At 32.5% G+C, this 24,292-nt stretch overlaps 1 protein-coding gene across 1 annotated transcript in view; it reads left to right on the forward strand.

Moving 5' to 3' along the window:
• The window catches only part of LOC143245256 (GTPase-activating Rap/Ran-GAP domain-like protein 3), a 661,441-nt gene that overhangs the window by 588,089 nt on the left and 49,060 nt on the right, over positions 1 to 24,292 (forward strand). The window contains exons 3-8 of the mRNA XM_076491412.1: positions 9,743 to 9,812; positions 11,333 to 11,413; positions 12,102 to 12,183; positions 14,801 to 14,919; positions 15,089 to 15,153; positions 16,885 to 16,951. Of these exons, the coding sequence (XP_076347527.1) occupies positions 9,743 to 9,812; positions 11,333 to 11,413; positions 12,102 to 12,183; positions 14,801 to 14,919; positions 15,089 to 15,153; positions 16,885 to 16,951 (484 nt within the window). The remainder of the gene's footprint in view (positions 1 to 9,742; positions 9,813 to 11,332; positions 11,414 to 12,101; positions 12,184 to 14,800; positions 14,920 to 15,088; positions 15,154 to 16,884; positions 16,952 to 24,292) is intronic.

A 24,292-nucleotide genomic window follows, 5' to 3' on the forward strand; every position in this document is an offset into this window, starting at 1 on the left:
CTCAATGCTACACGAGGACTATCTGCGCCAGCTGTTCCTAATTTAGCAGTACAAAACTAGAAGGAAGGCAACTAGTTATTATCACTCACCACCATCTCTTGGACTACTCTTTTACCAACGAATAATGGGATTGATCGTAACCTAATATCACCCCTACAACTGAAAGGTCGAGCATGTTTGATGAAACGAGGATTCGAACCCGTGATCTTCAGACTACGAGAGTGCCTTACCCACTTAGCCGTGCTAGACCGAAACAACGATTTTTGAATCGTTGTTTGCCCACCTATTATTATGGGTTTTCTTATGTTTGTAGCTTTTGTCTTGTACATTGTCGTATTTTTCTTTCGTTTTGCTAACCTGTTTTGTGATGTGTTTCGCGGGGGGGGGGGGGGTAAAAGAAACTTCAACCAATTTCTTCACCAATGCGCAAGACATAAAAAACTGGTAAAATCGTCCTTTCACTTTCAAGAATTAACATACAAATAGTCAGTCCAATGACATGTATAGAGGTTTTGTAGGGGGCTTAAATAATAAACATATGAGGAAAATATTTTACGTTTCATTTTAGTGGTCCTAGCCATTTAGACAGAAGTTATTGGGTGTAGTTTCGAGAGAAAGTCTGTTGTTGTTGTTTTTTTAAGCAGAGATATAAATAATTTGGGAATTTTTGGTTTTCCTCAGTTTTATCAGTGGGGATGGTATTGTTTTTCCTCAGTTTTATCAGTGGGGATGGTAGAATGTGGGGGCTTTCGTGGATTATTTGTGCTTGTTTTGAGCAACTTACCTTCGGTTTGGTACAAAATACATTCTTGCTGGTTGTTGTAGAGTCTGTAGACAATTTGCGGTGTCAAAATTAACTGTGTTAGGATTGCGTAACAGAAACGTGTTGCATTAACCCGCCAATGTTGTTCTCTGTTATTATGACGTAATCTCTTTCAAGACTACAACACAGGTTTTGTAGATTATTTTGTTCAATGACTACAGCGCAGTCGCCGTGATTTACAGTCGTTCATGACTATAGCGCAGTCACTGTAGTTTATTGTGTTTCATGACTACAGCGCAGTCGCTGTGGTTTATTGTCTCTTATGATTACAGTGCAATCGCTGTGGTTTATTGTTTTCCATGACTACAGCGCAGTCGCTGTAGTTTATTGTCTTTCATGACTACAGTGCAGTCACCGTGGTTTATTCTCTTTCATGACTACAGTGCAGTCACTGTGGTTTGTTCTCTTTCATAACTGATTATCCTACAGTCTTTTACTTTGTAACTGAGGACACCGTATCATACATGTTTCATTTACAATAAAAACAACAAGACAACAACTTCGTCTGTAGAATTCCTAGTACATGAACTTGAGAGTTGTGTTTGAACGAAAACAACTGATAAAAATGAATATATATTTACACCTACGCATCTTATTTAAGTTTACTGTAATCCAAGTCTGAGTTTAGTATAAAAAAAAACCCTCTAAGAGCATAACGCGTAATAATTTGAACAAAACCTTCACTTTCTCATAAATCAATATAGAAACACTCAAGCTATCGACCGCTCTGAGTCTTTCTGGTAAATGCAGTGGAAAGTAATGGAATCAGGTGGATTAGCAACGGGACCGGTTCGGTGTTGAGAAAATCATCAAGATATCCACAGAGGTAATATTCAGTATGGACGTTGCAAAGAAGTACCACAATCACTCAATAGAAATATTGGTATTTGTCGTGCTTTAATGACGAGAATTGTTTGTTTGTTCCTGAATTTCGCGAAGAGTTACACGAGGGCTATCTGTTGAGTGGTTAAGGCACTCGATTCGTAATCTGAGGATCGCAGGTTCGAATCCCCGTCACATTGAACATTCTCACCCACGTTATAATATTATGGTCAATCCCATTATTCGTTGGTAAAAGAGTAGCCCAAGAGGGTTGGCGGAGGGTGGTGATGACTAGCTGCCTTCCCTCTTGTCTTACACTACTAAATTAGGGGGCCCGGCATGGCCAAGCGTGTTTAGGCGTTCGACTCGTAATCCGAGGGTCACGAGTTCGAATCCCGGTCGCACGGAACATGCTCGCTCTCCCAGCCGTGGGGGCGTTATAATGTTACGGTCAATCCCACTATTCGTTGGTAAAAGAGTAGACCAAGATTTGGCGGTGGGTGGTGATGACTAGCTGCCTTCCCTTTAGTCTTACACTGCTAAATTAGGGACGGCTAGCACAGATAGCCCTGGAGTAGCTTTGCGCGAAATTCAAAAACAAACGAATGAAGTTATTCAAAACTTAAAACAATAAAAAGAGTTTACCTTACGTTACAGTAAAAAAACAAAAATCCTGTGCGTCGTAAATGGCACTATAGGCCAACCAGTAAATGTAAATTTTGTCTAATGGCGAATACGTACGTCGTCCCTATATGATGCCATCGCAGGACACTTTGTATGTATTATAATAATTCAATAAACTTTCATCCGAAATGGTTTTGTTTTGTTTTTGCGTACAAAATTTCGTGTTGTATAATCACACGATACTCGCCTATATAAAAAATTGGCCCAACCACGTGTACATGAAGTGTTATTAGAATTAAACCATTTACTAATTTCTTTTTAATACATAAGACAACGTCATCGACATATAAAATAAAATTAGTTACATTTCTGTAAGTTTTACTGTCCAATACTTCCATATTATCTCCAATCATAGATTTACAGCTCAGATTTTTCACCTTTTGAAAAATAATAAGTAAAATATAACCGAACTACACTATTTGAAAGATGATAGAAATTATGTCTTTAAAATTGATTTAGGCTTAGCTGTAGCGCATGAGGGACTACAGAGTGAAGAATGTTTTGTTATGTTATTAGGCTTACTTGTCGGCCAAATTTCCGATTCTTTATACTTCACGGATTGTAGCAAATCCTTACTTCAATTTCTGACTTAAAAAGATATAGGTATGATAAATGGTGACTTAAAACCACATATCTGTATTACTAAAAGAAAAAAAAAAGTAGTTACAGAAAGCTAGTCTGATAATCGAATTCAATCGAAACAGAAATAAGTGTAAGAACTTCGCATTCTCGAGTTTCCATGGATATTTGACTAGGCCTAATAGAAACTGCTTCGCAAACTACAACGGTTTTTGTAATTTTTCTTTTACTTTTTGTGTTCTTTGTCAGAAGATCTCACCAAATGATGCGACATATTATTCTTATTTCTTTAGGTATTCATTGCTTGTTTGTTTGTTCTTTAAATAAATTCAAAAGTTTGTAATAAATCATCACGGGTGAACATGAGTGGAATACGAAAATTGCGGGGTCTGGAATCGACTTGGATTTTGGCCTGTTAAAAGTAATTAATTTTTAATCTAGAACATGTAATACAATCATCACAGTTTAAGAAAATGAAACGGCAAAAAGTTTCATAAAGAGTGGCTGTCTTGTTATATTTTCAGCTAATATAAAGGAATTTTCAAACTGTAGGATGTCCCAGAAGTCTGGACCCATGTGGAAAATAAACATTGTATTCTTAAAGTTAAACAAACAAATTTCTAACATCAGTTGTACATATTCTAGGTAAGAAAATACCCCAATGGCACAGTATACCAAAAATTGACCTGTGTATCGTGGTTAATGGCATGTAAATACAATAAATCTGTCTGTTGTATGTCCGTGTAACTACTTCGTAGGATGTGGATGGTTTGTTTGTTTGTTTTTTGAATTTCGCACAAAGCTACTCGAGGGCTATCTGTGCTAGCCGTCCCTAATTTAGCAGTGTAAGACTAGAGGGAAGGCAGCTAGTCATCACCACCCACCGCCAACTCTTGGGCTACTCTATTACCGATGAATAGTGAGATTGACCGTGACATTATAACGCCCCCACGGCTGAAAGGGCGAGCATGTTTGGCGCGACGGGGATGCAAACCCGCGACCCTCGAATTACGAGTCGCACGCCTTAACACGCTTGGCCATGCCGGGCCAATGTGGATGGACATTCACAAAAATTTGTGTGAAGGTGAATTGGGTCCACGGAGAGACACACAAATTTTGAGTTTTGCATTTTGTGTTTATAATAAATTATCAATTTTTGAAATGTTTAGCAGCAAATATAAAAAATATATATGTACTTTAGTTGTTAATGTATTATCTCTGTAGGGTAACATTCTTTCACACTGAGTTAATTAATCAATGTTTTTGTTTTAACAGAGGAAAACATGACACTAAAACAAGGATAGCTTGTTAAAAAGTGGACGCAGCAGTTAAGTGATTTCAAAAACTAATATAGATTCAGTGTTTACTTTCTGAACTACATAATGGGTGAAAATTCATGAAACATGCTGTATATTATAATCCTAATTTAAAAGTATTGACAAGGAATTACGCGCTCCTCGTGGATCACTCGAGTGTAAGTTATGGAGTTGCCAGGTGGCGTCTAGAACATTATGTATCGATCTGAGTCAGAATGGAACGTGTACTTTCAGACTTTCCTGTGTTCTTGTACGCATTATGTGTGACTGAGTCTTCCTAAATTATGACCTATCATCAAATAAACACAACATAACCATAGAAAACAGCCAAACACTAAATAAAGAAACAAACATAAACAAACGCAAAATTAAAGAAGTCTTACTTATACAACAACTCAAGCCTAAAATAAACCAACACAAAGAAACACCTTTATACCTATATTAATAAATATAATCAAACATCTAAGCACGCCCTCTACATTCCTACACAGTTACACAATCCTTTCAAACATGTGGTCAGCTATTGGTCAGTTACCTCTTTCTTTCTTTGCGAACTTGACGATGACCGAAGAAGGTCCAAACGTTGTTCCTTCCTCTACATACAAATTTTTCTCAACCCATACCAGCCGTTTTTAAACATATAAATCATAAGAAACTTTCTTCTAAAATAGACCAGAATTCAAATCACAAACATGTGTTTATGTGTTTTTCTTATAGCAAAGCCACATCGGGCTATCGGCTCAGCCCACCGAGGGAAATCGAACCCCTGACTTTAGCGTTGTAAATCCGGAGACATACCGCTGTACTAGTGGGGAGCTTCTCAGTGAAAACAAAATAAGAAAGGTTAAGTTTAGAAAAACTACCTCGGTTAATAGAAACACAAATAAAGTACAGTAGAATAAAACTATTTTATCAGGGGTCTGAGAAGACCATCATTAAATTGAAAGATAAACTCCAAGTTTAATAGAGAGAAAGCTGGAGTTATTAAATGTAAATAATACGTGAAATGAAGAAGCTAAAGCAATACGTAGGTAGAGATACTTGAATTATTAAATTAATGGGTGAAGCTGTCTGATCTTTAATAAAAATAAGCTTATAATTCACACTTTTAGATAACAAAACGTTGAGTGTTTTTCTTCTATATTTAGATGGGGATATTACAGTTAGTTAATTAATCTGTGAAGAAAAAACTTTACAAAGATGTTAAATAGGCAATGGAGAAACAATGTAATAAAACTATTGAGTTGTAGAAAGTTTCCCTTTCAACCGAAACACAAGAAAAAGTAATTCACGTATAACTTTCGTTAGTATAAAAACGAATTCCCAGCAATACCTCGCTGTCCGACTTTTGTTTCTCTAATGTTTAATACAGGGGCTAAAAGAAAAATAAAACGACGTTAATACACGTAGCTTCTTTGTGTGTTCTATTCCAACAATTGTTCAAATATTCACGTCTCTCATGCGCGTGTATATCGTTTAGTGCGAAACTTCATGACGAAGAAACACGCGCTACTCTTTACTGGTCTTTCGAGATTCAAGACATATCAGTGGAAATGTATTTAAAACATTTTATGTTTACGCTTTAAAACAAAAATTTAATATTTACTCGTTTGCGTAAATTCGACCCTATACTTGATGGGTAAATAAACATTTTTTTGTGAACATTGAAACATATTATTAAAGGGGCTATGTGTTTTCTCTGCTACAATCCCTCGAAACTGTGGTTTTTAAATCACTTACGTTATTTTACAGGGAGAGAGCTACAGCTGTATTAGGTTTACAGTTTTGGTTACGTCCAATTCCAGAGATGTGCACGCTCGAGATTAAAGCAATGGAAACCAGATATAAGTTGAACGACCGTAAGACGGGTAGTATCACTCATATAAAAAGATGATAAATCATGTCAGTGTACTTTGGCTTTCTAAACATTCTTTACTATTTTAGGAAATGCCCATAACGATAGAGAGGACAAAAGAGCGACATAAAAATGATACCAGCTTATATTCTATCTTCATCCAATCACAGTCTCCCTGTGACGTAAACTTGACCGACGTCTTAACAGAGCTTAGTTGGTTGGACTTTTGTTTAGATAACAGAGTTTGTGATTAACTTTCCAGTTAAGATTAAAACTAACTTCTCTATTTACCTTATATTTCGTTCGGTTAAGAATTCTGTCGTCGAAAACTGTGAGCTTTTTTATTAAAACTTATAACTCATGTGTGACGGTCTACGTAATCACGTCATTGTGGACTCATTTCAAAATAAGGTGATTTTGGCATGCAGCACATGTAAAAAAAAACACGTAAATTAGCATGTAAAGCTTTTACCTTGACGCTAACAGTTTATTGTAGCTGTTAATTCCTCGAATACGGTTCCCAGACTGACAAGAAAAGTTTGTTTGTTTGTTTTTAATTTCGCACAAAGCTACTCGAGGGCTATCTGCGCTAGCTGTCCCTAAATTAGCAGTGTAAGACTAGAGGGAAGGCAGCTAGTCATCACCACCCACCGCCAACTCTTGGGCTACTCTTTTACCAACGAATAGTGAGATTGACCGTCGCATTATAACGCCCCCACGGCTGAAAGGGCGAGCATGTTTGGCGCGACGGGGATGCGATCCCGCGACCCTCAGATTACAAGTCGCATGCCTTAACACGCTTAGCCATGCTGGGCCGAGAAGAAAAGAGCGCTATACACCAAGTTCGATCAAAGAGGCCGTAGGTCAACGTAACAGGTCACATTCGCTGTGTGTTGCACCTCTTCCTCTGTACGGGGTCGTAGGCGTGCGACGTAACAGGTCACGGGTTTGCCCGCGTCGCGCTGTGTGTTGTCAATCTCTTCCTCTGCTCTCTCTTAACGGAGCCCTAATTAAAACAAACAAATCACGAACTAATTAATCCTAGACTAGGATCGCTTACAAGGTCTGTAAGTAGTTAACAAAGAAACGTTCTTACTTCTCGAAAAATTAGTTATTATTTAATCCGATGTTCAATCGTAGTTAAAGCATGCGATAATTATGTAACATACTTTTAGGTACATCAATGTATTTTATTATATCTTCCACTAACGTATTGATATTAATGTGTAAACTGGTCGACAATCCGTCAGTGAGTTAACAAACAGAATTAGCATCACGTGTGTCCTCCTCAGGACTATTTTACGACTTTGCGCTGAAACAAATAAACATCAGGTATTCGATGTTTACGTCTCAGAGCTGAATTATACAGTTTTATGTGTATGACGTTTAATAACAACAGGCCTTATTTTTTCCAGCACGAACAGAAAGTTACAGGGAAAAGGTAACCAAAGATTTTCCATGTTTCAACAGTTGGGTTAAAACTTGAATACCAATAATGTGCCATGTTTTAACAGTTGGGTTAAAGCTTGAATACCAATAATGTGCCATGTTTTAACAGTTGAGTTAAAGCTTGAATGCCAATAATGTGCCATGTTTTAACAGATGGGTAAAAGCTTGAATGCCAATAATGTGCCATGTTTTAACAGATGGGTAAAGCTTTGGATACCAATAATGTTCCATGTTTCAAGAATTAGGTAAAGACTTGGATGCGAATAATGTTCCATGCATCCACAATACCAATTATTTTTACTAATTAAGGGGGGCTGAAAGTGCCGTATCGCCCCCATATTTACATATTAGACTTATATAACAACTGTAAATAATATAATAATATAATTTACAGTTACTATATAAGTGAAATATGAATAAGTAAGGGTGCTACTGCGCCCCAGTTCCGGGGTCTCTGTATTATTTTTATGGTTACTTTCAATTAGGTATAAGACTATTCAAACTAGGCCTAACGTTTTGTTTATGCTATCAAAGAAAACCTGTTATAGAAAACACTAAACAATATTAGAACCTGCACAGTGACATCGTTAAGTCTTGTCGTACGTGTATAGAATTTGTGTAGGTGATTCTTAGTTAAATCTTACTAAATTAATGTATTTTGTGGATCCAGACCTTTATTTGAACACATATACCATAAATATTTTCGTTTTCTCGTATTACAATGCTTACCGCGTACTATTGTGTATAGAACCTTTCTACATTCTCAATCAGTTATCAGATTCTTTACGTAGATCAAATATTTCTGTATTCTAGCGCGTGCTGTGATGTCAGTGATCCAATCAGACCCCCAGAAGAGAAACAAGTTTTAAAATATAATTCAAGTACCACACTGCGAGAATCTGCTTTCATTGTTGTTGTTTAGAGTTCAATGTTGTTGTTTTTTAACGTGGGCGATTGTAAATGGAGCTAAGCCTACATTGCTGGCGTCACAAAGCATTTTGATATATATACAAAAGAAAAACATCATATATAAGAACTCGCTATAAACTTAAACTTTAAGCTTTTTATCTCTTCTGAATAGGGGAAGTTATCTCTTAGTGTCTACTACAAAATGATTTTTCTGTTCTAAATTTGAAAAGGTTATCTTTACATTGTAGAACTTACAAAATCGTTGAGATTAAACGAAATGATACTATTTTTATGAGTGATTTATTAGTCGTTGAAGTTTGAAAAAACTCTTAAAAACAAATATTATAAATTGAAGTTCGTAGTTTAATAAACTCAGTTCTAGAATAATAATAATAATGACAAAGTTTTCCTGTCTATTCTCCAAAACAGCAGAAGATATTTCGGGAAACTTACGAGTATAGCAAAAATTGTAACTACATTATTGAGCTAATTTCATTTCAGATGCGAAGGGCGTAAGTATAGGTTAAATATTACTACTGTTTACTGTAGCCAGTGTTCTTCAAAATGCCCCCTCACTCCCCGTGGCTCAGCCGTACTAATAAAACCAGGTTTCGACGCCAGTGTGAGGGGAGGGGGCTCACTTTTTTAAATTCGTTATGTTTGTTTCTACTCGTGGTGTTTTGGCGCTAATTTTCTTTAATGATAAGTATTCAATATTAGAGACTCTGTTTAAAAAATAAACACCTTAGTGTTTAATGACAAACAATAAACAAATGAACTTTCAAATTTTTGTTAAATATTATTTTTTATCGGATACTCTTACCAAGCTACACAAGAGCTGTCTATAATTTGAACTAACAGACAAGACAGAGGGCAGCCAATTAATAGCACTTACCACCACTCTAATCAAACAAAGGGATTTGACTGTCACTCTTATTACACGGTTATACCTCCAAAGTGGGAGGCAAGGATTTGCGATAACGGGACGCGAACAATAACTCTTTGGATCAACAGTACGTCCACCCATTATCAAAATGTTATAATCACATTAGAGTTGAATTATGGATCTGAACAGTATTTTGTCAACATTTCACAAGTTATATGAAACAGCACTGAATAACCACAATACTACATACTCTGTGTATCCGTGTTTCAGCTAAACTTCTTCACTCGAGAAAGGCTGGTTCCATGTGCGGTTTCAAACATTGAAACGTGATTTTAATCTCTCCGTAGCTTATAGTTATAGTACATTCTGCGTCGCTAAGACAGGAAATGTCAGTGAAAATTAATATTTTAATTTTATAGTTCCTCCCCCAGCGACCTCGCCGCCAGAAGAGGAGTGTTTAGTCGGCGCCATTATGGATCTGTAGAAATGGTAAGTGTTCGTTATTGTTGTTTGCACTTAAGTACAAGGATACACAATGGGCAATCTGCGCTCTGCTCAGCACAGGTATCGAAACCTGGGTTTTAGTAGTGCCACTGTAAGTGGTGAAGAAAATTGTACTTAGAATGTTGCTGTTTTACTTAATGTGTATTTACATGTTAGCAATAACATATACTTACATATTTACTTTATGTATGTGTGTGTGTGTATATATATATATATATATACATTTGAGGGTCGCGGGTTTGAATTCCCGTCGCACCAAACATGCGCGCCCTTTCAGCCGTGGTAGCGTTATAATGTTACGGTCAATCCCACTATTCGTTGGTAAAAGAGTAGTCCAAGAGTTGGCGGTGGGTGGTGATGACTAGCTGCCTTCCCTCTAGCCCCCCGCTAGTACAGCGGTAAGTCTACGAATTTACAACGCTAAAATCAGGCGTTCGATTCCCCTCGGTGGGCTCAGCAGGTGGCCCGATGTGGCTTTGTTATAAAAAAAAACAACACAAACACACGCCTTTTCAAAAATAAACAAATATACCACCTTGCCCATGATTAATGCCCCCGGGAGCGTTATAAACTGCAAAAATGGGGTACGATTTATTGTATTTGTGCAATTCCATATTCTATTTTTTTTACACGTGATTTTTTATTTCAGGGCTAATAATTGTGTGCTTACGTTTGCTTTTCTTCTTGTTTTGTTAGTATTTTTCAAATCAAAATTTTGTTGTCACACAAAGTAAGCTTTATAAAAATACCGAGAGAGGTAATTAGAGAAGGGGTTTTAATTAGGGGTAGTAGGGGTATGCATAACCTATGTGTTACAACAGATAGCCCCCGCTGGTACAGCGGTATGTCTCCAGATTTACAACGCTAAAATCAGGGTTCGATTCCCCTCGGTGGGCTAAGCAGATAGCCCTTTGTGGCTTTGCTATAAGAAAACACTACAACAGATAGAGATAATAAGCAACTAAATATTCTACCTAAATAACAGCAGTTCTTAATTGTGTCTCTATCGGGCCTTACCAAGATGATATTGTGTCGTGCTGTCGATTGGAAAGACCAAGGTTCGATTCACGATTTGCCAATGAACAAGTCCAGCACATTCGTCTGTGACCGCTCAGTAAACAGTTATAAATTACGAACCTTGGAGATTTGTTTGTGTTGAATTTCGCGTAAAGCTAGTCGAGGGCTATCTGCGCTAGCCGTCCCTAATTTAGCACTAGAGGGATGGCAGCTAGTAATCACCACCCACCGCCAACTCTTGGGCTACTCTTTTGCTAACCAGTAGTAGGATTGACCGTCACTATATAACTCCCCCACGGCTGAAAGGGCGAGCATGTTTGGTGTAACCGGGATTCGAACCGGCGACCCTCGAATTATGAGTCGAACCTTGGAGAATCTGATCTAGCTCTTTAGTCAATATGTCCTTTAAGTTGAAGTCCTGGTCGAAATACGAAATCTCGACGTTAACTGGTTTTTTAAGGTGATAATATTTTGTTGTTATATTTCAGTTGGCTTCAGTTGATCAAGTTGGATCAGACCACTTCCGGCTCTTTAGGAAAGAAAACGGTGAAAGAGCTGAGAAGGATGAGGTAAAAACAAAATCTTTAAAATAATTGTTTTTAAACACAGATTAAAGTTTCACTTTGTCATATTAATAAACACCTCTTTACGCTTGTTGTTGGGAATAAATCTCATATTATATTTCACATTCATGAGAAAAATAGAAAAACAGGCTGGTTACTGAAGTGTAAGTTTTTCGTTTCATGAATTTGTGGCCAAAATTGGATAATTATGTTAGTATTACCGACTGAAAATAGCTTTGTTAGCAATGATAAATAAAATACAATATTATTAACACGTTGTGACCTAAGTTTAAATTGTTGCATTGACAGTGAAACTGTCAACAACGGTACTGGAATGTGTGAACAATTTGGTTCAAAAACGTGTCCAAAACCACGTGTCATGACAAGAATAAACCATTTATTTCCCGACGTCTCTGAGTTTTTCATATACAACAGAAAATACAATATATAAAACACCAATTATTCGTAATATTATTTAAGAAGTGTATATTGTTAAGGCACAACAATATTATCCTTTGATAATTGTTAGTCCCAACAAAAGGTTTGTTTGGTAATTCAATTTCAGTGTTTAAATAAAACTTCAGAGGCTCTTTAAGGTCCGAGTAGACTCGCCTGTTTCAGGCGTACTCTTCATCATGACCGCTTTTGGTTTTGAGGCTAATATTTTCTCCAGATTTTGTTTTTCTTTCTTCAGTTGTACGGATCCCCCAGTACTCCTTTCCTGGAGAATCCGGAATATCAAACTAGGTGGTACTTCAAATACTTCCTTGGGAAATGTAAGTATCCATAGCAACATAAGTTGATGTAAACTGTTCTAAAATCTGAAAGTGAAACGATATAGTGATGTTTCATTAGCTAACTTGCACCGGTATCACGTGCTGCTTTGTACACGAGCGGACGTGAAACTAGATAAGGCAGGTAGTTTAAATCAACGTTATCGTTCGTGCACAAATTATTTTCATTTAGTTTGCTGTATATATGCATATATAAGTGTGTGCGTGTAAAAATAACAATGTTGTTGTTATTGTTTTAGATTAAGCACAAAGCTACACAATGGGCTATCTGTGCTCTGCTCACCACGGGTATCGAACCCAGTTTTAGCGTTGTAAGTCCGCAGACATACCGCTGCGCCACTGGGGCCAAAATATTAATACTGAATAGTTAAATCAAAATCAAAAGGTTTGTTTTGAATTTCGCGCAAAGCTACTCTATCTGCCCTAGCTGTCCCTTATTTAGCAGTGTAAGACTAGAGGGAAGGCAGTTAAACATCATCACCCACCGCCAACTCTTGGGCTACTCTTTTATCAACGAATAGTGGGATTGACCGTCACATTATAATGCTCCCACGCCTGAAAAAGGGCGAGCTTGTTTGGAGTGACGTAAATTCTAACCGACGACCCTCGGATTACGAGTTGAGTGTCCTAACCACCTGGCCATGCCGGGCCAAAAATCAAAAGGAAGGACTGCGTTAAAAACAGCAAATCCAAATCTCTGACTAATGTTAGTTTGTTATTACCAAAAATAAGGCAAAACAAAATAACAAACACTGCACCATGCTTTAAATTAAATAAGGTTCAATTTTATGAAATATATTTAAACACAAAGTATGCGCATGCGCATTACACAGACCAAAGATTATGGGATCAATAGAGACCGTAAACATGCACGGTTTAATAACAACACATACGCTAATAAAGGTATAAATACAGCTCTTAAGATTTCGTTGTTTACGCATGAATTGGGTTGTTTTATTACATTTTGTCAGTCATCTAGAAAATTTTTTGAGTAACCCTCATAAATGTATAAAATGCGGGTTATGAATTGACATTAACCTGAGCTAAATTGTTTCCAGGTTATTAACCAACCTGATAATCGTGAATTATCTCATATAATTATGTATAAGATATTTACAATAAGGTGTCAAATACCTTCGACAATCCATTATAATTTATCATAGTTAAGAATCTGTACTGTATTCTGTTCTTCATAACAATATTAACGTGTGAAAATAATGTCTTTCATTTAAATGTTTGTTTTGAATTTCGCGCAAAGCTACACGAGAGTTGTCTGCGCTAGCCGTCCCTAATTTAGCGGTGTAAGACTAGAGGGAAGGCAGCTAGTCATCACCACCCACTGCCTACTGTTTGGCTACTCTTTTACCAACGAATAGCGGGATTGATCGTCACATTATAATGCTCCCACGGCTGAAAGGGAAAACATGTTTGGTGTGATGGGAATTTGAACTCGCGACCCTCGGGTTACGAGTGGAACGCCTTAAGCCACCTGGCCATGCCGGGCTGATATTTAGCGTGCATGAAAAACAAAAAAGTGGATTTCTAATATAATAATCCACCAGTGTTCTGAGAGTTTGATTTCCTTGGGTGACTAGCAAAATTCTTTACTTTTTTACCTGTTTGTTAACCCTACATGAATGTAATAGATGGCTCGACGTTTAGCTGACAGACATGGGATAATGATTCAATAACAGAATGAAGGTTTAGCAACATAATTCTCTGTTATTTTCGTAAATTCGCAGCTGAAATGAGCTTTTCTCTCTTAATCTCAAGTAACTCCATCACTCAATTGTACAGTCACTACCTTATTATTTGTTTGTTTCTTTGAGTTCGACGCAAAGCTACACGTGGACTATCTGTGCTAGCTATCCCTAATTTAGCAGTGTAAGACTAGAGGGAAGGCAGCTAGTCATCACTACCCACCGCCAATTCTTGGGCTACGCTTTTACCAACGAATAGTGGGATTGACCGTCACTTTACAACGCTCCCACGGCTGAAAGAGCGAGCATGTTTGGTGTAATGGGAATTCGAACCCGGAACTCTCAGATTGCGAGTCAAATACCTGATCCATCTGGCCATTCTGGGCCTTTATTTGAAAAAAAAAAAACTTAAATATATCTGAGATGTATTCTAGTGTGGTGTATTGAAAGTGTTTTAGATACGAATAGGAATGTACAATATTGTATATTTAAAGTGTTAAACTGTGGGTAGAACGTTTGTTTTTAAACACTAAGCAACACAGTGAACTGCGACGTACACTACCATCGAAAGTAGATTTTAGCATTATAAGCCTTACCACTGTATGTATGTTAAAAAATAACGTAGGCAAACAATGCAACAACTTTAGTTCGTTTGAAAAACATTGTATTTTAAATATGTTAATTAATTAAGCTGCATCTGTAAACAGGTAAAATATCAGAGATAAACATAACACGTTGAGATACTGCGCAGTAGAACTTATTTTCAATGAAACTCGTTTTATTATGCAATAATTCAGAGATATATGTCAGTTTTAAACGTCGTGTTTTATCAGAACACTTCTGTGTTGTTAGAGAACTTCTTGTGACTTGTTCTCTGTTGTTTATGTTTATTGTTTTAGTACATCAGAACTACGTTGGAGCAGACAGTGAGAAGCTACCATTCTTTTTGTCTGTTGTGCTGACGGATGCGAACACTCAGGGTTTGCAACAGTACAGAGCCATCTTGTGGCGAAAAACAGTAAGTCGAAAATTATTTTCTTCTAAATAGATATTAAGGAAATATTCACATTAACGACTGATGTTTAAATATTTCTAGAATCGGCCCTATTTTGAAGTGATGTAAGAAAATGTGAAAACAGTTGGTTTGGAAAAACTGTGATAATTTAAGAAATTTTTTTATTGTGTAGGGAGCTCAGAAGATATGCCTATCCCATAATCCTAGCAAACCGCTAACAGTGAAATCAATACTCAGGTAAGGATAAAGTTTTAGAGTAGCCCACAGTTACAGAAAATCAGTATGAAAACATCAATAATTCTTAAAGCCTTAAACAACTATAAAACGTAGACAGACAGAAGTTAAAATGTCTAAAAACATTATAGGAACTTTATTCAGGGAAAATCGTTGCCGTAACTTTATATTTATATTACACTGCTCGTAAAAAAACACACATTAAATAAATTAACTTTCAAGGTTTTATTTCATACAAAAACAACAGAAAAATCGAATAGACTACCACAAACTTTTGTGTTTTTTTACTCTTTGTAGGCCTAACAAACAAAATAACATGAAAATAAACACTTCTTAAATATTTTGTCTCGCTGTTTTTGATATTGTTTTATGTACTTTCACTATGTATTTCAATATCACTTTGCTTTCTCAAATTTCGTTTAAGGGTTCAAAACAATATGGTTGTATTAATTTTATATGGGTTGAAAGAGAACTCACTTTTGAACTGCACACGCTCACATGTTTCTAAGCCTAAACCTAACGCTTGTTTTTTATTGTTTGTCTGATTGATTACTATAAACACTTGACCATTTTACTTTTTTATTTCAGTCTATAACTCCAGAAGTTCGCCAATCTATAAAGATTAACATTTTTTTTTTTAAATTTCTATCTATGGCATACCTTTCTTACTGACTTGGCTGTTTGTTTGCCATAGAAACGTAGATGTTATTTTATGAATTTTAGTCTAGGGCTCTAGAAACTCTTATTAGTTACCACAGAGATTCAGGTGCTTCATTTTTTTTTAATTTCAATGTATGGCTTCGGAAGCTCTTTTCTTTATTTCTTACTGACTGGTAACTATAGCAACCTAGATGTTATTTACGCATCTCAGTCAACGACTTCAGAAACTCGTCTATATTCCAACTGAATTATTTCTATAGAAACATGGCGTCATGTTTTTATTTACAGTTTTAAAAACTCGTGTTTATGTTTCTAACTTATTTGTTATTATGCAAACTATTTTAATTGATGTGAAATATCTTTAACCGATTGACAATGAGTAATTTATAAAAATAACTTTATATTATCATTGCACGTATTCTTGAAATCTGATACAAATATAAAATCACCGTGTTGTATAAAAGTAGACGCACCTCACACACAAACCAGGGTTGTAGTTTCTGAGTTTCAAATGTCATTACTTTAAAACCTAAAAGTAGATTTATTTAAGTTTTACTGTGGCTCTAAGTTATCTGTTCTCACAAAGAACATTTTTTTTTTCTAAACTTCTAATTTTTCCATAAAGCGGAACAAATACAAAAATGACAAAATACGTAAAATAACCACCAATCGAACAGCTGAACTCTTAACAGATGTGTGATTATTGGACTAGATATACAGATGATGTCAAAACATCCTATTGTGGTCAAGGTACATTTAATTTATAAAACTGTGTCGTTACAGGTTACAAAGAATTATCAGTCCAATTTATTTTGATATTAAATATGAGCTTCTACCTATCAAACTGTTTTACCAAACCTATAATCGAATTAAAATTCAATTCCTGTCGTCAGTGGAATATTTTGAATGAAATAACTTGAACAACACATAGTAATATTTGTATAATTTATATTGTTCTGCAGTAGGGCAACTGTTTATTGCTAACCGTTCTAGTTAATACTGTTTTCAACTTCTGTGACTAGCCATAAGATTTTGAAGTATTTCAGCCGTATACATATGTTTTGTACATTTCAGCAATTTTCAAAGCATGGAAAGACTTGAAAAAGGACCGAAAGAGATTTTCGCTCCTGAAATACAAAAGGTATCAGAGACACTACTTACTTCTATATTATACAGTATGTATCAGAGACACTGCTTACTTCTATATTATACAGTATGTATCAGAGACACTACTTACTTTTATATTATACAGTATGTATCAGAGACATTACTTACTTTATATTATACAGTATATATCAGAAACATTACTTACCTTTATATTATACAGTATGTATCAGAAACACTACTTACTTTTATATTATACAGTATGTATCAGAAACACTACTTACTTTATATTATACAGTATGTATCAGAAACACTACTTACTTTTATATTATACAGTATGTATCAGAAACATTACTTACTTTATATTATACAGTATGTATCAGAAACATTACTTACTTTTATATTATACAGTATGTATCAGAAACATTACTTACTTTTATATTATACAGTATGTATCAGAAACATTACTTACTTTTATATTATACAGTATGTATCAGAGACACTACTTACTTTTATATTATACAGTATGTATCAGAAACATTACTTACTTTTATATTATACAGTATGTATCAGAAACACTACTTATTTTTATATCATACAGTATGTATCAGAAACATTACTTACTTTATATTATACAGTATGTATCAGAAACATTACTTACTTTTATATTATACAGTATGTATCAGAAACACTACTTACCTTTATATTATACAGTATGTATCAGAAACACTACTTACTTTTATATTATACAGTATGTATCAGAAACACTACTTACTTTTATATTATACAGTATGTATCAGAGACACTACTTACTTTTATATTATACAGTATGTATCAGAAACACTACTTATTTTTTATGTTATACAGGTATGTATCAGAGACACTACTTACTTTTATATTATACAGTATGTATCAGAACACTAATTATTTTTTATATTATACAGTATGTATCAGAAACATTACTTACTTTTTTATATTATACAGTATGTATCAGAAACACTACTTATTTTTATATTATACAGTATGTATCAGAAACATTACTTACTTTTATATTATACAGTATGTATCAGAAACATTACTTACTTTTATATTATACAGTATGTATCAGAAACATTACTTACTTTTATATTATACAGTATGTATCAGAAACACTACTTACTTTTATATTATACAGTATGTATCAGAAACATTACTTACTTTTATATTATACAGTATGTATCAGAAACATTACTTACTTTTATATTATACAGTATGTATCAGAAACATTACTTACTTTTATATTATACAGTATGTATCAGAGACACTACTTACTTTTATATTATACAGTATGTATCAGAAACACTACTTATTTTTATGTTATACAGTATGTATCAGAGACACTACTTACTTTTATATTATACAGGTGTGTGTCAGAAACACTAATTATTTTTTATATTATACAGTATGTATCAGAACATTACTTACTTTTATATTATACAGTATGTATCAGAAACACTACTTATTTTTTATATCATACAGTATGTATCAGAACATTACTTACTTTATATTATACAGTATGTATCAGAACATTACTTACTTTTATATTATACAGTATGTATCAGAAACACTACTTACCTTTATATTATACAGTATGTATCAGAAACACTACTTACTTTTATATTATACAGTATGTATCAGAAACACTACTTACTTTTATATTATACAGTATGTATCAGAGACACTACTTACTTTTATATTATACAGTATGTATCAGAAACACTACTTATTTTTTATGTTATACAGTATGTATCAGAGACACTACTTACTTTTTATATTATACAGTATGTATCAGAACATTAATTATTTTTTATATTATACAGTATGTATCAGAAACATTACTTACTTTTATATTATACAGTATGTATCAGAAACACTACTTATTTTTTATATTATACAGTATGTATCAGAAACATTACTTACTTTATATTATACAGTATGTATCAGAAACATTACTTACTTTTATATTATACAGTGTGTATCAGAAACACTACTTACTTTTATATTATACAGTATGTATCAGAAACATTACTTACTTTTATCTTATACAGTATGTATCAGAAACACTACTTACTTTTATATTATACAGTATGTATCAGAAACACTACTTACCTTTATATTATACAGTATATATCAGAGACACTACTTACTTTTATATTATACAGTATGTATCAGAAACACTACTTATTTTTATATTATACAGTATGTATCAGAAACATTACTTACTTTTATATTATACAGTATGTATCAGAAACACTACTTACTTTTATATTATACAGTATGTATCAGAAACATTACTTACTTTTATATTATACAGTATGTATCAGAAACACTACTTACTTTTATATTATACAGTATGTATCAGAAACACTACTTACCTTTATATTATACAGTATGTATCAGAAACATTACTTACCTTTATATTATACAGTATGTATCAGAAACACTACTTATTTTTATGTTATACAGTATGTATCAGAGACACTACTTACTTTTATATTATACAGTATGTATCAGAAACACTAATTATTTTTATATTATACAGTATGTATCAGAAACATTACTTACTTTTATATTATACAGTATGTATCAGAAACACTACTTATTTTTATATTATACAGTATGTATCAGAAACATTACTTACTTTTATATTATACAGTATGTATCAGAAACATTACTTACTTTTATATTATACAGTATGTATCAGAAACATTACTTACTTTTATATTATACAGTATGTATCAGAGACACTACTTACTTTTATATTATACAGTATGTATCAGAAACATTACTTACTTTTATATTATACAGTATGTATCAGAAACATTACTTACTTTTATCTTATACAGTATGTATCAGAAACATTACTTACTTTTATATTATACAGTATGTATCAGAGACACTACTTACTTTTATATTATACAGTATGTATCAGAAACACTACTTATTTTTATGTTATACAGTATGTATCAGAGACACTACTTACTTTTATATTATACAGTATGTGTCAGAAACACTAATTATTTTTATATTATACAGTATGTATCAGAAACATTACTTACTTTTATATTATACAGTATGTATCAGAAACACTACTTATTTTTATATCATACAGTATGTATCAGAAACATTACTTACTTTATATTATACAGTATGTATCAGAAACATTACTTACTTTTATATTATACAGTATGTATCAGAAACACTACTTACCTTTATATTATACAGTATGTATCAGAAACACTACTTACTTTTATATTATACAGTATGTATCAGAAACACTACTTACTTTTATATTATACAGTATGTATCAGAGACACTACTTACTTTTATATTATACAGTATGTATCAGAAACACTACTTATTTTTATGTTATACAGTATGTATCAGAGACACTACTTACTTTTATATTATACAGTATGTATCAGAAACACTAATTATTTTTATATTATACAGTATGTATCAGAAACATTACTTACTTTTATATTATACAGTATGTATCAGAAACACTACTTATTTTTATATTATACAGTATGTATCAGAAACATTACTTACTTTATATTATACAGTATGTATCAGAAACATTACTTACTTTTATATTATACAGTGTGTATCAGAAACACTACTTACTTTTATATTATACAGTATGTATCAGAAACATTACTTACTTTTATCTTATACAGTATGTATCAGAAACACTACTTACTTTTATATTATACAGTATGTATCAGAGACACTACTTACTTTTATATTATACTATGTTCAGAAACACCTTTATATTATACAGTTATATATCAGGACACTACTTACTTTTTTATATTATACAGTATGTATCAGAAAACACTACTTATTTTTTATATTATACAGTATGTATCAGAAACATTACTTACTTTTATGTTATACAGTATGTATCAGAAACACTACTTACTTTTATATTATACAGTATGTATCAGAACATTACTTACTTTTATATTATACAGTATGTATCAGAACACTACTTACTTTTATATTATACAGTATGTATCAGAAACACTACTTACCTTTATATTATACAGTATGTATCAGAAACATTACTTACCTTTATATTATACAGTATGTATCAGAAACACTACTTATTTTTATATTATACAGTATGTATCAGGACACTACTTACTTTTATATTATACAGTATGTATCAGAAACACTACTTACTTTTATATTATACGGTATGTATCAGAGCATTACTTACTTTATATTATACAGTATGTATCAGAAACATTACTTACTTTTATATTATACAGTATGTATCAGAAACACTACTTACTTTTATATTATACAGTATGTATCAGAAACATTACTTACTTTTATCTTATACAGTATGTATCAGAAACACTACTTACTTTTATATTATACAGTATGTATCAGAAACACTACTTACTTTTATATTATACAATATGTATCAGAAACATTACTTACTTTTATATTATACAGTATGTGTCAGAAACACTACTTACTTTATATTATACAGTATGTATCAGAAACACTACTTACTTTTTATATTATACAGTATGTATCAGAAACACTACTTACCTTTATATTATACAGTATGTATCAGGACACTACTTACTTTTATGTTATACAGTATGTATCAGAAACACTACTTACTTTTTTATATTATACAGTATGTATCAGAAACATTACTTACTTTTATATTATACAGTGTGTATCAGAAATGTTACTTACTTTTATATTATACAGTATGTATCAGAAACACTACTTACTTTTATATTATACAGTGTGTATCAGAAACATTACTTACTTTTATATTATACAGTGTGTATCAGAAGCACTACTTACTTTTATATTATACAGTATGTATCAGAAACACTACTTGTTTTTATATTATACAGTATGTATCAGAAACACTACTTACTTTTATATTATACAGTATGTATCAGAAACACTACTTACTTTTATATTATACAGTATGTATCAGAACACTACTTACTTTTATATTATACAGTATGTATCAGAAACATTACTTAGTTGTGTATCAGTGAAACACTACTTTTATATTATACAGTATGTATCAGAAACACTACTTACCTTTTATATTATACAGTATGTATCAGAAACACTACTTACTTTATATTATACAGTATGTATCAGAAACACTACTTACTTTTATATTATACAGTATGTATCAGAAACACTACTTGCTTTATTATATTATACAGTATGTATCAGAAACACTACTTACTTTTATATTATACAGTATGTATCAGAAACACTACTTACCTTTACTGTATATTATACAGTATGTATCAGAAACACTACTTACTTTTATATTATACAGTATGTATCAGAAACACTACTTACTTTTATATTATACAGTATGTATCAGACACTATTACTTTATATTATACAGTATGTATCAGAAACACTACTTACTTTTATATTATACAGTATGTATCAGAAACATTACTTACTTTTATATTATACAGTATGTATCAGAAACACTACTTACCTTTATATTATACAGTATGTATCAGAAACACTACTTACTTGCTTTTATATTATACAGTATGTATCAGAAACACTACTTACTTTTATATTATACAGTATGTATCAGAAACACTACTTACTTTATATTATACAGTATGTATCAGAAACACTACTTACCTTTATATTATACAGTATGTATCAGAAACATTACTTACCTTTATATTATACAGTATGTATCAGAAACACTACTTACTTTATATTATACAGTATGTATCAGAAACACTACTTACTTTTATATTATACAGTATGTATGTATCATATTATACAGTAACTTACTTTATATTATACAGTATGTATCAGAAACATTACTTACTTTTATATTATACAGTATGTATCAGATACTAACACTACTTACTTTTTATATTATACAGTATGTATCAGAAACACTACTTACCTTTATATTATACAGTATGTATCAGAAACACTACTTACTTTTATATTATACAGTATGTATCAGACAACACTACTTACCTTTATATTATACAGTATGTATCAGAAACACTACTTACCTTTATATTATACAGTATGTATCAGAAAAACACTACTTACACTTTTATATTATACAGTATGTATCAGAAACACTACTTACCTTTATATTATACAGTATGTATCAGAAACACTACTTACCTTTATATTATACAGTATGTATCAGAAACACTACTTACTTTTATATTATACAGTATGTATCAGAAACACTACTTACTTTTATATTATACAGGTATGTATCAGAAACACTACTTACTTTATATTATACAGTATGTATCAGAAACACTACTTACTTTATATTATACAGTATGTATCAGAAACACTACTTTATTTTTTATATTATACAGTATGTATCAGAAACACTACTTACTTTTATGTTATACAGTATGTATCAGAAACACTACTTACCTTTATATTATACAGTATGTATCAGAAACACTACTTACTTTTATATTATACAGTATGTATCAGAAACACTACTTACCTTTATATTATACAGTATGTATCAGAAACACTACTTACCTTTATATTATACAGTATGTATCAGAAACACTACTTACCTTTATATTATACAGTATGTATCAGAAACACTACTTACCTTTATATTATACAGTATGTATCAGAAACACTACTTACCTTTATATTATACAGTATGTATCAGAAACACTACTTACTTTTATATTATACAGTATGTATCAGAAACACTACTTATTTTTATATTATACAGTATATATCAGAAACACTACTTACCTTTATATTATACAGTATGTATCAGAAACACTACTTACCTTTATATTATACAGTATGTATCAGAAACACTACTTACCTTTATATTATACAGTATGTATCAGAAACACTACTTTCCTTTATATTATACAGTATGTATCAGAAACACTACTTACCTTTATATTATACAGTATGTATCAGAAACACTACTTACCTTTATATTATACAGTATGTATCAGAAACACTACTTACCTTTATATTATGCAGTATGTATCAGAAACACTACTTACTTTTGTATTATTTCCAAATCAATACTAGTATATTACAAGTACAGTACACATTTGAAAAGGTTATTTATATTTTAATGAAACCACAAACGAACCTAGTGTGTGCTTATTAAACATTTTATTAATGAATGAAATATAATTTTGCCTCTCTTTCTATGAAACATTGAAACGTGGTATTTTATCTACAATAATTAACTTCAGTGTTAAAGGTAATGTTATCCGACGTTTAGGATAACCCGAGATACTTTTACCTTTTTATCGGTAACTAATATAAGACGTCATAATACATCATGGCGCTA

The sequence above is a fragment of the Tachypleus tridentatus genome, chromosome 2, assembly GCF_004210375.1.
Source record: "Tachypleus tridentatus isolate NWPU-2018 chromosome 2, ASM421037v1, whole genome shotgun sequence".
NCBI classification, from domain to species: Eukaryota; Metazoa; Arthropoda; class Merostomata; order Xiphosura; family Limulidae; genus Tachypleus; species Tachypleus tridentatus.